The sequence below is a fragment of the Rhinopithecus bieti genome, unplaced genomic scaffold (assembly GCF_001698545.2).
Source record: "Rhinopithecus bieti isolate Rb0 unplaced genomic scaffold, ASM169854v2 scaffold_17861, whole genome shotgun sequence".
Classification (NCBI taxonomy): domain Eukaryota; kingdom Metazoa; phylum Chordata; class Mammalia; order Primates; family Cercopithecidae; genus Rhinopithecus; species Rhinopithecus bieti.
This window is the reverse complement of record NW_016809830.1, coordinates 4,926,592-4,941,746: the sequence shown is the minus strand read 5'-3', so window position 1 is coordinate 4,941,746 and position 15,155 is coordinate 4,926,592. Positions and strand designations below refer to the sequence as shown.

General features: G+C 42.0%; 1 protein-coding gene across 1 annotated transcript in view; it reads left to right on the top strand.

Moving 5' to 3' along the window:
* The window catches only part of ST8SIA3 (ST8 alpha-N-acetyl-neuraminide alpha-2,8-sialyltransferase 3), a 96,785-nt gene that overhangs the window by 12,968 nt on the left and 68,662 nt on the right, over nucleotides 1–15,155 (top strand). The window contains 1 exon segment of the mRNA XM_017890452.1: nucleotides 8,463–8,590. Within this exon segment, the coding sequence (XP_017745941.1) occupies nucleotides 8,463–8,590 (128 nt within the window).

The window sequence follows — 15,155 nt, the reverse complement described above, 5'->3', positions numbered from 1 at the left end:
GCAACAAAAGCCAAAATTGACAAATGGGATCTAATTAAACTAAAGAGCTTCTGCACAGCAAAAGAAACTACCATCAGAGTGAACAGGCAACCTACAGAATGGGAGAAATTTTTTGCAATCTATCCATCTGACAAAGGGCTAATATCCAGAATCTACAAAGAACTTAAACAAATTTACAAGAAAAAAATCAAACAGCCCCATCAAAAAGTGGGAGAAGGATATGAATAGACACTTCTCAAAAGAAGACATTTATGCAGCTCACAGACATATGAAAAAATGCTCATCATCGCTGGTCTTCAGAGAAATGCAAATCAAAACCACAATGAGATACCATCTCACACCAGTTAGAATGGTGATCATTAAAAAGTCAGGAAAAAACAGGTGCCAGAGAAGATGTGGAGAAATAGGAACACTTTTACACTGTTGATGGGACTGTAAACTACTTCAATCATTGCGGAAGACAGCATGGCGATTCCTCAAGGATCTAGAACTAAAAATACCATTTGACCCAACCATTCCATTACTGGAATTACTGGAACCCAACCATTCCATATACCCAAAGGATTATAAATCATGCTGCTATAAAGACACATGCACATGTATGTTTATTGCGACACTATTCACAATAGCAAAGACTTGGAACCAACCCAAATGTCCATCAATGATAGACTGGATTAAGAAAATATGGCACATATACACCATGGAATACTATGCAGCCATAAAAAAGGATGAGTTCATGTCCTTTGTAGGGACATGGATGCAGCCGGAAACCATCATTCTCAGCAAACTATCGCAAGGACAGAAAAACAAACACTGCATGTTCTCACTCATAGGTGGGAGTTGAACAATGAGAACTTGGACACAGGGTGGGGAACACCACATACCAGGGCCTGTCATGGTGTGGGGGGAGGGGGAAGGGATAACATTAGGAGATATACCTAATGTAAATGACGAGTTAATGGGTGCAGCATACCAACATGGCACATGTATACATATGTAACAAACCTGCACGTGCACCTGTACCCTAGTACTTAAAGTATAATAAAAAATAAATAAAAATAAATTTAAAAAAAAGAAATGTGTCTACCAGCTGGGCATGGTGGTTCATGCTTGTAATGCCAGCACTTTTGGAGGCTGAGCTGGGAGGATCACTTAAGTTCAGGAGTTCGAGACCAGCCTGGGCAACAAGCAAAACACTAACTCTACAAAAAGCGAAAAATTTAGCCAGGCGTGGTGGTGTATGCCTGTAGTCTCAGCTACTCGGGAGGCTAAGGTGGGAGGATGGCTTGAGCCTGGCAGATGGAAGTTGCAGTGAGCCATGATCACACCACTGCACTCCAGCCTGAGCAACAGAGCCAATCCCTGTCTCAAAAAAAAAAAAAAAAAAAAAAAAATTGCCTACAAAGCGGAGGAAAGAACAAGAGTGCTAAATGAATGGCACCAGAATCTAGTTAAGTTTTCTCTCCCATGTTTAGAATGATCCCATCATATAAATGGAAGGTTCTACAGATATGATTATAAAGAGCATCTTCTTTAAATAGGTACACTCCCCCATCCCACCTCCACATATGCACATGTGAACCCTGAAAGATCCAATCCTTCAAAATGGATCCTGGCTGGGCACAGTGGTTCATGCCTGTAATCCCGGTGCTTTGGGAGATCGAGGCTGGAGGATCGGTCACTTGAGACCAGGAGTTTAAGACCAGCCTGGGAAACATAGTGAGACCCCATCTCTATGAAAAATTTAAAAATTAGCTTGGCACGGTGGTGCGTGTGTGTAGTCCCAGCTGCTCAGGAGGGCGAGGCAGTATGATTGCTTGAGCCCAGGAGTTCAAAGCTGCTGTGAACTATGCTCTACTGTATTCCCACCTGGGTACCATTCCTTCTGAAACTATTCCAATCAATAGAAACAGAGAAGCCCACTTGATCATAGTGGATAAGCTTTTCGATGTGCTGCTGGATTCGGTTTGGCAGTATTTTATTGAGGACTTTTGCATCGATGTTCATCAGGGATATTGGTCTAAAATTCTCTTTTTTTGTTGTGTCTCTGCCAGCCTTTGGTATCAGGATGATGCTGGCCTCATAAAATGAGTTAGGGAGGATTCCATCTTTTTCTATTGATTGGAAAAGTTTCAGAAGGAATGGTACCAGTTCCTCCTTGTACCTCTGGTAGAATTTGGCTGTGAATCCATCCGGTCCTGGACTTTTTTTGGTTGGTGCATAAAAAATTAATAATAATAATAAAATAAAAAGATGGATTCTGAGTGATTAACTGCACCTAAATTCAAAATAGAGCAAGCTCTATTCTGTACTCTTTGAGTTCCTAGAAAAACCACATTTGCATAACTTTGGTACTTGTATAGCTGCCTGTTCCTGCTTACACCATCTGAACTAACCAGCAGGTTGTAGTTCAGTGACCTACGACGACCAATCACAACTCAGCATTAACCAATCAGAACTAAGCAAGTCCACATCCTTCATTTGCATAAGCAAATCAGAGTGGGAACCCAAGTAGGAACTTTCTCTATAAAAGACAATTTCTCCCTTTGTTTTCCAGACTGCACTTTGATTTTTTGCTGAAGGCTGCATCTACCTATTGCATCTATGAAGCACTTCAGTACTTGGTCTTTCTAGCAGAAAAATTCTCTGGATGAAAAAGTAAAATCCAAAGTTACTGATTTAGCATCACCATCTAGCCCAGCTATTGTGGTTGGTGGACCAGTCACACAATGACACTTAAAACGCCTCTCTGGAGAAGCACAGGGCCTCCTTCCAGAGGGAATGATGGACCCAATCCCTTGATGCAAGCACTCCCAGGACTCACATGGTCCTTGTCCCATGAAATCTCAAAGGGCTAATTCCACCAGGCTCCAAAGCTCTGTGCTTTTTGTCTCATATAAAAGACCCCATAGTACTTCCTGTGTATTTTTAAGCAGTAGTTTGCACCATCTATTTTTAAGTCAGACAGACAGGTCCAGGGGAATTGTGACTTGCCACTAACAATGGCAGAATTGGGCCTGGACCCCACACACCCCAAGGCAGCACCAGGATCCTCCCACAAAACAGACAGGCTGCTTCATTCCCCTCTCTTGGTGATGACAGCTTCATTCTTGACTCACAGCAAACATTAACTCAAAAAGCTTTGATAGGTTACTTGTCCATACCATAGCCACACCCATTAAATTACAAATGAGGAAAACTGAGGTGCAGAGAGGATCAATGACTTGGCTAAGTGCACTGAGCTAGAAGTAAAACCAAGATCTGGCTGGGCGCAGTAGCTCACACCTGTAATCCCAGCACTTTGAGAGGCCAAGGCGGGCAGATCATGAGGTCAGAAGTTCGAGACCAGCCTGATCAACATGGTGAAACCCCATCTCTAATAAAAATACAAAACTTAGCCAGGCATGGTGGCATGCACCTATAATCCCACCTACTCAGGAGGCTGAGGCAGGAGAATCACTTGAACCCAGGAGGCAGAGTTAGCAGTGAGCCAAGATTATGCCACTGCACTCCAGTCTGGGTGACAAGGTGAGACTCCATCAAAAAAAGCAAAAACAAAACAAAAAGCAAAAAAAAAGACCTCCCACCCTCAGACCAGCATATTTTTATCTGCAACAAGAACTGGCATGCATGAGTAACAGACAGGCCTGGTGTATCCCAGTGGCTCAGCAGAAAGGAGTGAAGACCCACTTTCTTAAAAACCTCAGAGCCCTCCAGAGACATGACATTATCCAATGTACTCCCTCTGGAAGAGCCCTGAGTTTCCTGAGCTATAAATATTGAGTCTTGTGAGGTTTCCTCTCAGAGCTGAGGTACAGTTAATGAAGTTTCACATTCGTGCTGAGTTTGACCTAAAAAAGAAGTTTAAACTTTCAGGCCCATCAAAATGAGGAGTTTTTTCTTGCCCCAATCTCAATGAGCCAACAAGGCCTTTCAAGAAAGAAATTCCCACAAATGGAGACTGTTGAGGCATCAGTGGTTACTTCTCATCACCACGGAAACCCCCAAACCACTACATCCCTGGCTTCCACAGGGGTAGGGCTGTCTCACCCTCCTACTCCATCTTCTCCAAAGATGGGATGCTGCTGAGTCCACCAGCTTTTATCAACCACTCAGCACTTAAAGTCTACTCCCCTCATGTTCAGCTCAACTTGGTTCCTTCGTGGTCTTCGCTACTGCCAAGACCCAGTTTTTGGCAGTCTAGAAGATATCAGTGGCTTACATTTTTCCTCTTATCCCAACTTCTCAATGGCCTACAGCCCTCTGTTCCCTGCTGTGATCCCAGGGAGTTCCACCTGAACATCCTGAAACTCCTCCTCAGTTTCTGCGGCAGGTGCTCTGCAGGCTGAACTCCCAGCCTCTCCCAGCACCTCACTCTCCACAGCCACTTTCACTTCTAAGATCTTCGTCTAAAGCTTTCAAGGAAATTAAAGGGCAAGCTAGTTACACAAAGTAATGTGACTTATGTCCTTTAGGCCCATTGCCTCCCCTGCTTTGCTGCCCATTCTCCCTAAATCTTTGCAACCTGATCAACCTGATTGTCTGTCACCATCACATTAACCGAAACTGTATTCTTTAAGGTTAAATCTCAAGTGCTTTGTCTAACCACCCTGCTCTCATTTCTGAATAGCATTTGACACAGCTGACAACTCCCTCACCAACTCTTGCCCGCCCATGCATTCACACAGGTGCACACACAGGCACACAGACTTCCTTAAAATTCTCTCCCTGGTTTTTGTAGCTTTCTCTGCAACTTCTTGCCACCTCTCTCTTTCCAGTCTGATGGTTTTCAAACCTTTCCCCTCAGAGGTTCTCCATCTTAACATATCTAAAACCAAACTCATGGTCTTTCTTTGAGACCTACCATCCTGGGTCTTGGGTGTCATTACCGTCTTCCAGCCCACCAGACCGGATACCAAGGAGTCATCTTTGTCTCCTTGCTATTCTGAACCCTCACATTTAATTAGTCCCCAAGTCCTGCCAATTCTTCCTTCAAAACGCCCCTATACTTACACCATCATCTTCATTATGACTCTGTTCTCTCCTTTCTAATCCATGTGGCCCATCTCTGCTAGATTAACTCCCTTAACACACTCGTCGAGCCTCATCAATGGTGATTCCTATTTCCCATATGAAACTAAAGTTCTTGCTCTAAACTTAAAATGCCTGAACATGCTGGTCCTATCCTGCTCAATCACCCTGATTTCCCATTACTCTAAAGCATGAATTCATTGCTGCAGTCAAACTCTACTTGTTACATTTCTCCCTTCATGCAGATGAACATGATTTGCACTGCCACCACCACCACAGACATGAGCCACCACACCTGGCCAAAAATTATTTTTTAATGATCTACACAGTGACTGGCTTGGGGGTAGGACGAAGGATTCTGGTTTTCTAATAATCCCCCTCAGTCATCCCTCCCATTCTTTAACATGAATAACTGATGTTTCTTCAATTTTAGGTAAAAGCTATGGAGCCAATACAGGTGCAGCATTCCCTTCTACCCATTGGCAATTCTGGAATCTCCCTTGTTCTGTTAATAGACCAAAAAGAAAAAAAGTTGTTATTACGTTGAGTATTTACTGACCACAATGTAATACAGTTAGAAATCTACAACAAATAGATAACCGCAAAAAAAAAAATCTGAAAACAGATTTTCAAATAACTCCCAAGCTTGATAAGAAATACAAGAAAATCATAAACTGTTCACAACTCAAGAACACTACATGACAAAACTTACGGGATGCAGCCAAAGTGGTACTTAGAAGCCAATGAATACCAACAAACAAGTTTACTAGCACAAAAGTTTGAAGTTAAAGGAACTCAACTTTCAAATCAGGAAGTACAACAACAACAAAATGATCCAAGGAAAGTAGATGAAAGGAAATAAAAATAATTTTAAAAGAAATGATAAATTAATCAACAAAAACAAAACTTGTCCTTTGACAAGACCAACCTTTGGCAAATTTCACTAAGAAAGAAAGAAAGTAAACAAACACATTGGGCCCGAGAAAAGCAGGAAGCTAAATTTCAGCCTGAATTTCAGTTACAAAGCAGGGAACTGTGCAGTCTCAGGCAAGCTTCTTAACTTCTCAACACAGACCCACCATCTGCAAAACGCAGGTGACAAAAAAAACAATTCCTACCTCAAAAGTTGTTGTCACAATTAGATGAGATAGCATATGCAAAGGACGTAGCACAATGTCTGGCTCACAGAAACAGACAATAAATAATGCTATCATAATGGCATTTTAATGTAATAAACCTAAACGAATAGAGCAGTAGGTCTTAGTCCTGGGTTTGCATCAGGATTACCTGTGATGATTTTTAAAATTCATGATGAATAACTTAAACATGATGACAACTCCCTCACCAACTATTTTATTATAAAACTATTTTATTATAAAACTATTTTTATTATAAATATAATAAATATAAAACTATATTTATTATAAAACTATTTCTATTATAAAAACTATTTTATTATTGGGAAAGTCTAATTTTCTCACCACAGGAATCATTTTTTAATTCACCAGACTCTATTGTCCACACAACTGTGTTCCACAGATACACCCAAACTTGGAGATTTCTGATTCTGTCATCTTTTTTCCCAGGCATTTCTTTTCTGATTTCTTCCCATGTAAGCTTCAAGGATAGGAAAGCCTGACATTGGAAAATTTTCCAACTTTTTCTTTTTCATTTCTTATTCCTTATGAACAAGACTCCATATTCAATGGTTAGATTGGGCACCAAAATACATCACTCAAAAGAAAAGGTGTTTTAGTTTGGGTTTCCTTAGAAGCAATCCCTCAGACAAGAGTTTTTGAACATGCAGTTTATGTGAGAAGTGTTCTCAGAAAGCAAAGGACGCCAATAAAGTTCATGAATGCCCAGGTTGCCACTGTTGGAAATTGAGACTCAGTGCCTTTGAGGGCCTCCGGGACAGTGAGTAGAACACACCTCAAAATTGTTCTACTCAAGGAGTGAAGAAGCTTAACCACCAACTTTCATTTGGCTTGGGTTGAGTGCGGCTCTTGAGCAATTCACTCCAGTTGCAGAGAAAGCCCTCAAGCAGAATCATGTTTGCTTGCAGGAGGAAGCCATTGGCCTTTAGGAGACTCAAGGGGCTATGGGCTTCCACTACAGAAGCCAACCAATTCAACCCAATGCTCATGCCTAGGGTAGTTTGTGCCCACACTGAGGGGTGAGCAACATACTTTGGAAATTCTTTCATGTTTCCTTTCTAGGCCAGATTACCTTTTATTTAACCATCCTAGTCTTTAGGAAGCTCTTCACAAAAATGAAAAGATTTGTGTTTTTTAATAAAAGGACTTGGAATTTAATATAAGTGATCTACAGGGTGCTTCGTGACATACATGCTACTAATTGCTCCCTTACCTTTTGTGTTACCCTGTTCCAAAATTATTGTTTCTTAAAAAAAAAAAATCACAGAGTTATCTGTGTGATTGGATGGTGCATGTGATCATGGAAGGTCATGATGTGGGGAGGTTCCAGCATATTTAGCAATTAATACGCCATGCTCAGAGATCTTCAAGAGTATCTGCAACCTTTTTAAAATTAATCTTCACAGAACTTCTAACAGCAAAAATAGCATTCACATATTTTTTGCTTTGAGGAATCTCTCAGAAGTCTCTCATCACTCTTAATCCATTTTTTCATAGCTTCTGCTATAATTTATTTTATTTTATTTTATTTTACTTCATTTCAGTTTTGAGAGGGAATCTCGCTCTGTCACCTAGGCTGCAGTGCAGTGCCGCGATCTTGGCTCACCACAACCTCCGCCTCAGGTTCAAGTGATTCTCCCACCTCAACCTCCTGAGTAGCTGAGATTACAGGAATGCACCACCATGCCCAGCTAATTTTTATGTTTTTAGTAAAGACAGGATTTCACCATATTGGCCAGGCTGGTCTCAAACTCCTGACCTCAGGTGATCCACCTGCCTCGGCCTCCCAAAGTGCTGGGATTGCAGGCATGAGCCACTGCACCCGGTCTTCTGCTATAATTTAAATGTGTTCTCCAAAATTCAGAAGTTGCCATTGTGATAGTATTAAGAGGAAGGGCCTATACACAATGATTAGGTCATGAGGACTCCCTGGTGAATAACTTTGAGGCCTTTATAGAAGAAGCTTCAGTCAGCCTTCAGTTTATCTTACCCTCCTGCCATGTGAAGATACAGGAAAAAGGTCCTCACCAGATGCTAGTGCCTTGATCTTGGGCTTCCCAGCCTCCAGAACTGTGAGAAATGAACTTCTGTTTTTTATAGACTAACCAACCTCAGGGATTCTGTTAGAGCAGCACAAGCAGACTAAGACAGCTTCCTTACAAGACCAAGAATGTAGGTGTCCCCATTTTAATATTGGAACACTGAGGTATAGAGAGGTAAAATAAATTACAACAGGTAGCAAAAGGTCCCTTTATTATCATCCTTACTTCATAGGACTGTTGTTTCCTCTGCTGAAGAACTGGCTGTGGCTGAATTCTCTCACCAGCTTTTGGCAAAGTTGGATCTGAGCATGATGGCCCATCCCAATAGAAGCAAAGCCATAGCTTATTGTGGGGACAGAGGTAAGTTCTGAGCTTCATCAGAGAGCCTTGGGACATGGGATGTGCCTTGGAGTAAACTGGACTCACTTGATAAACAAAGATATAAAAACTATTTCTCAAAGAGAGTTTTACTTCACTTTAAAGAGCTAGATAGTCTCCGTTGCTTAAACTACATCCAGAAGGCCCCATGGGAAGTGTCTTTGCAGTCAGGTTAAAAGCTTTCTTCTGCACAATGAGACACCATCCAACAAAGGGAATGAATATGCTCAACTTTAAGCAACAATGTGGATGAATCTCACCACCGTATTGTTGTACAAAAGAAGCCAGACTCCAAAGTAGACATGCTGCATGATTCTGTGTGTATAACACTCAAAAACAGGAAAAAACAAAACTTCTGTTAAAAGTCAGCATAATCATTGTTCTTATACAGAGTCATCAATGACAGAAAGCGGGTATTTGGAGACTTTTAGGGATATAGTGGTATTCTGTTTCTTGATCTGGATGTTGGTTTCACACACCTACAGAAAGTGAACAAATCAAAGTGTTCAATTTGTGAAAATGTATAAATCTTTATACTAATGATTTGTTCACTTGCTGTATATATGGTATATAATTTTTAAGTAGACTACATTTTTAAGGCAGTTTTAGATCCACAGAAAAACTGAGTAGAAAGTACAGAGTTCTCACTCTGCCCCCTGCCCCTACACACACAGTACACCCCTACACATGCATGGGACAGAGTGAGAACTCTGTACATGCAGTACTACACACACAGTGCTACACACACAGTTATAACACATATTGGGTGGTCGTAGTGAGAACTCTGTACAAGCACAGTACGTATTCATGCAGTACTAACACATCATGTGGGGAGAGTGACGAACTCTGTACATGCAGCTACTACACAAACAGCTGCTACACACCACAGTACGTAGACAACCCAGGGGGGCAGAGTGGAATCTCTGTTTATACCAGTACTGACGACACGCAGTATACACACACAGTGGAGAGTGAGAACTCTGTACATGGCATACGTACACACGCAGTACTACAACAACAGTACTAGACATGCCAGGGGGGCAGCGGTAAGAACTCTGTACATGCAGTTACTACATCACACAGTGCTACAGCACACAGGGTACTTAGCATCACCATAGGGGGCAGAGTGGCAGAACTCTGTACACACAGTAGCTAATACATGCAGTAACTACGACACACAGGGGGCCAGAGTGACAACTCTGTACAGCTGCAATACTACAACAAGCAGTATCTACACATGCCAGTACACAGGCAGACACTTGTGACACATGCCCCTAACACATGCAGTACACCCTGCCCTATACACACGCACAGCCTTCCCATTATCAACATTCCCACCAGCGTGATGGATTTATTACAATTAATGAGCCTGCATTGACACGTCATTATCACCCGAAGTCCATAGTTTACATTAGGATTCACACTTGGTGCTATACATTCTGCAGTATATAGACATCTCTCCTCCATCATAGCATCATACGGAGTCATTTCATAGCTCTAAAAATCCTCTGTGCTCCATTGATTTCTCCCTTCCTTCCTCCTAACCCCCAACAACTACTAAATCTTTTACTGTCTCCATAGTTTTTCCTTTTTCAAAATGGAATATAGTTGGAATCATAAAATATGTAGCCTTTTCAGATTGACTTCTTTCACTTAGTCATATGCATTTAAGTTTTCTCTATGTCTTATCATGGCTTGATAGCTCTTTTCTTTTTAGTGCTGAATAATATTCCATCGTCCATATGTACCACAGTTTATCCATTCACAGACTGTAAGATATCTTGGTTGCTTTCATGTTTTGGAAATTATAAATAAAGTTTCTGTAAACATGCACTTACAGGTTTTTGGGTGAACATAAGTTTTCAACTCACTTGAGTAAGTACTGAGGAATACAATTGCTGCATCATACAGTAAGAGTATGTTTATTTTTTTAAAAATTGCCAAACCGTCTTTCACAATGGCTATACTACTTTCCATTTCCATCAGCAATGATTGAGGGTTGTATATTTTAATTAAAACTTTAAAAAAATAGTTGAAAAATACAAACAAAAGCCCACTACCAAATCCAAATAAATTGAGAATATTTAAAAGAATGTGCCACAGATTCTAAATACAAATCTAAAAAGTTTTCAAAAATATTTTGATCAAAAGCAATGTCTTTAGAATAACTACATAACTTCCCTATTTGAGCCTCCCTGGGGTGTGTGTTCAACCAGGCTTATTAAAACCACAGTGAGAGTTGGTATATTTTGGGGTCCTAACAGGGCAGACCTACCAAATCCAAATGAAGTTTTCAGTTCCTACTAGACCTTTGAGACCTGTGTAGACACAGCCTTTAGCCAAATGGCTTGTCTTCTCAGTCTAAGGCAGGTGAGTACCTGAAGTCCTCTGACTTCAAACCACATATTTAGATGTCAAATTCTTTTTTACTATTTGCTATTTGGAAAGTATGTAATGCACCCCTCCACCTTAAAAAAAAAGTTATTATTTTCTGTTTGTGAAAATGAGTTATCCAAAGGAGAGAAAGGCAACAAGGCACAAAACTTGCAGGACATGAGCTTCTACAGAGCATTTGGGGTTGAGAGGTTATCCTCCTTGGTTACAGATAGAGCAGGGGTCCCCAACCCCCAGGCCATGGACTGGTACCAGTCCGTGGCCTGTTAGGAGCCAGGCTGCATAGCAGGAGGTGAATGGTGGGTGAGAAAAGTTTCATCTGCGTTTACAGCTCCTCCTCATTGCTTGCATTATCTCCTGAGCTCCACTTCCTGTCAGATCAGCAGCAGCATTAGATTCTCATAGGAGCACAAACCCTATTGTGAACTGCACATGTGAGAGTTCCAGATTGCCTGTTCCTTATGATAATCTAATGCCTGATGATCTGAGGTGGAGCTGAGGTTGTGATGCTAGTGCTGGGGAGTGGCTGCACACACAGATTAACAGTAGGAGGGAGGTTTGACTGCTCAGAGACCATAATAAATCAACTGCTTGCAGATTCATTTTTTTTTTTTTTTTTTTTTTGAGACGGAGTCTTGCTCTGTCGCCCAAGCTAGAGTGCAGTGGCCGGATCTCAGCTCACTGCAAGCTCCGCCTCCCGGGTTTACGCCATTCTCCTGCCTCAGCCTCCCGAGTAGCTGGGACTACAGGCGCCCGCCACCTCACCCGGCTAGTTTTTTGTACTTTTAGTAGAGACGGGGTTTCACCGTGTTAGCCAGGATGGTCTCAATCTCCTGACCTTGTGATCCGCCCGCCTCGGCCTCCCAAAGTGCTGGGATTACAGGCTTGAGCCACCGCGCCCGGCCGCAGATTCATATTAAAACACTATCAATGAGTGGCAAGTGACAATTAAGCTGCATCTGGTGGCAGACTTCATAGTGGCAAGTGAGTTGATGTACTTCAGTTGTACAGCTGCATCTGGTGGCCCTAAAAGCATATTTGAGACAAGTTCAAATCTCCATATGATCTGGATTAAAGTCAAAGTAGAATACCCTGAGATTGCCACAGGAGCACTGAAAAGCCTGCTTCCATTCCCAACATCTTATCTTTGTGAGGCAGGGTTTTCTGCAGTGACAGCAAACAAAATGAGATGATGGAATAGACTAAACATAAGCAACACATTTCAGATGTCGCTGTCTCCCATCAGCCCCATATCGGACTGCCTAGCTGCAGGAAAACGAGTTCAGGGCTCCCACTGATTCTGCATCATGGTGAACTATATAATTATTTCACTATATATTGCAATGTAATGATAGTAGAAATAAAGTGCACAATAAATGTAATGTGCTTGAATAATCCCCAAACCATCTCTCCCCCCACCCACCACCCAGTCCGTGGAAAATTTGTCTTCTACGAAATTAGCCCCTGATGCCAAAAAAAATGAAGACCACTGAGATGGAGGGCATTTGTTTTTTGAAATATAAGTTAGAAACAAAAGTAACAGTAATTCTGTGGTTTGTAGTATCCCTTTAACTTTGCAAAGGGTTAGCATATCCACTTATGCACTCATTCAATGCACCTTTACTACAGAGTCATATTTTATGAGGAGCAATAGGTTCTGAAGAAAGTGCATAAGGTCAACATTGCCCTTATAAATTCCTTAAGTAATTGTGCAGCATACATGGTCTGTGCATTCACAGAGTTGGCTCATGTTTAGACACCATGCTGTACAAACATGTGCTGTACAAACACTGGGCTGATGATCACATCCAGCACCACAACGTGCTCACTCTAAGCAGAGAAGGGGACAGAAACAGACAAAAGAAAACCATGAATTGAGTCTCCTGTTTCACCCTCTCTCACCAGAGCAGGAGTCCGCACACTTTTTCTGAAGAGAACCAGAGAGCAAATATTTTAGGCTTTGTGGTCTCTGTCACAAGTCCTCAAGTCTGCCATTGCAGCACAAAATTAGTCATGCACAATAAGTAAATGAATGGGCATGGCTGTGTTCCAATAAAACTTTATTTCCAAAAGCAGGCAGTGGGCAGGGTTTGGCCCACAGCCTATAGTTTGCAGCCTGTTCTTCTTGACATATACCCATTGCCTGGGATTGGCAGCAGAGTCACAGGCACTAATTAGATTGTTTTCTTTCTCTATTTCTCTATGCAGCTAAACTTACAGAAATGAAATACACAGATAATGCAAGCCTATTATACTGAACATCTGTGTCAGGAGCCATGTGGGGTGCTGAGACATAGGAAGAACAATATCTTGCCCTCACAGGGGTCTTAGATGACTGTGAGCTGTCCATCCAAGGTTCATAGTTCTTCTCCTTTTGTCCTGTAGCGTTGTCTCTGGGGAGCAGCTGCTTGCGGTCTCCTTTGCATCTAGGTGGAACTGTGTGACTGTCCTCACCAGTGAAATGTGTGCAGAAGTAACATGAGCCACTCATAGCCAAGATGGTTAAAGAAAGAGCTGTGCTCCTCCACACATTCATCCCATTTTCTGGCTGGATTTATATAACTCCAGGGGTCTAAGGAATGACAGAGCCACTAGATAGGAGGAGCTTGGGTCTCTGGATTCCTAAATGGAGGTACCCATCAATCAAACGGTTGATAAATGTACTTCTATTGTAAACCTCTAAAACTTGGGGGTTTTAACTGTCATGGCCACTAGCAGTACCTTAACTAGAGCAATAGTCCAGCAGAGAGCACAAACCATGAAAACTGTCATCACTTAGGGTAGTGAGAGCTGTATAAACAACGTGCTGGGAGGGTACTGAGGAGGAGTGATGCGAGAGCAACTTCTACCTGAGAATTCATGCAAGATACATGAAGAGTCAGTGAGTCTGGAAGCATCAGCTAATCCATCTTCACAAACGACCCTTTTGACATAATAGGACTCTGAGGTTTGGAGAGGTTAATGACTTGGGCAAAGTCACTGACCATTGGCAGAGTCAGAACTCCTGACTCAACTCTGGTTCTCTTTTCCCTGCATGACACTGTCTCAAACCCATAATCTGGAAGACTGATGGGATGGGCCAGGGAAGAGTTTGACCAGAAGCTGCATCCTCTGTTCCTCTCCACCAGACAGCTAGCGCCCTGCTTCCAGAGGCAGTCCTACTCAGGGATTCATGAATAAACCAGCTCCTTTCCTTCCTCAGGAGCCAAGCAAATCAGGACACATGAATTTAGGCTGTAGGAAGGGTCTGGTCCACAGGGTGGAGGTGCTCCCTGCAGCAAGACATCCATGCCCATCGCAAAGGCTGACTGACCCACTCACCGTCCGCCAGCAAGACAGGCAGCGTGGGAGTCGGAAGGCAGACAAGAAAATGGAGCACGGCGGGGGCTGGGGGTGGGGAAGAGATTAATGGTTTCTATTTTTTACCATGAAAAAAGATTTTTGACATTAAGTAGAAGAATTTTAATACATCTGCACACACCAAAAAGCCAGTTTCCCTAATGTGGCTCTTCCTGGCATTCTTCCTGGTGAGATAAATGGCCCACACTTCACCTTGCTTTTTCTCTCCTTTGAGCATCTCAAAAGCAGATTTCTTCTTTTCTCCTATTGAAACAACCAGGCCTTGGCTCAAAGGGCTATGAACCACAGGATGAATAAGTACACACACACACACACACTACTGCACACCACAAACATGTAGCTATCCAGGACATGCTGTTTTTGCCCATTTTAATTATGCTGAAAACAAATCCATCTCCTTTACACTCATGCAAGTGTACAACATAAGATGTTTTGCAACTTCATATCAGATAAAAACTGGACCTAAACCCACAGGTCTGTTTTAAAGAGCAGCAGAATTTCAACCAGAGCAGATTGAATTAAGGCAAACAGCTTTAAAAATATATTAACTATTTTAATTCTTTCTCCCCATTCCACTTCTCATCCATTTGTATCTACACACACAAACCAGTCTGACTGAATACACTTCAAACCAGCTGGAATACTGGTAGGTAAATTGAAGTGACCTTTCTGGCCATAGGTATCATACACCTTTAAAATGTACATTTCCTTCAACTAGTAATACTACTTCTATGAATTTATCCCAAGAGAATAATCACACAAGCATGCAGAATTTTTTTTTTTTTTTTTTTTT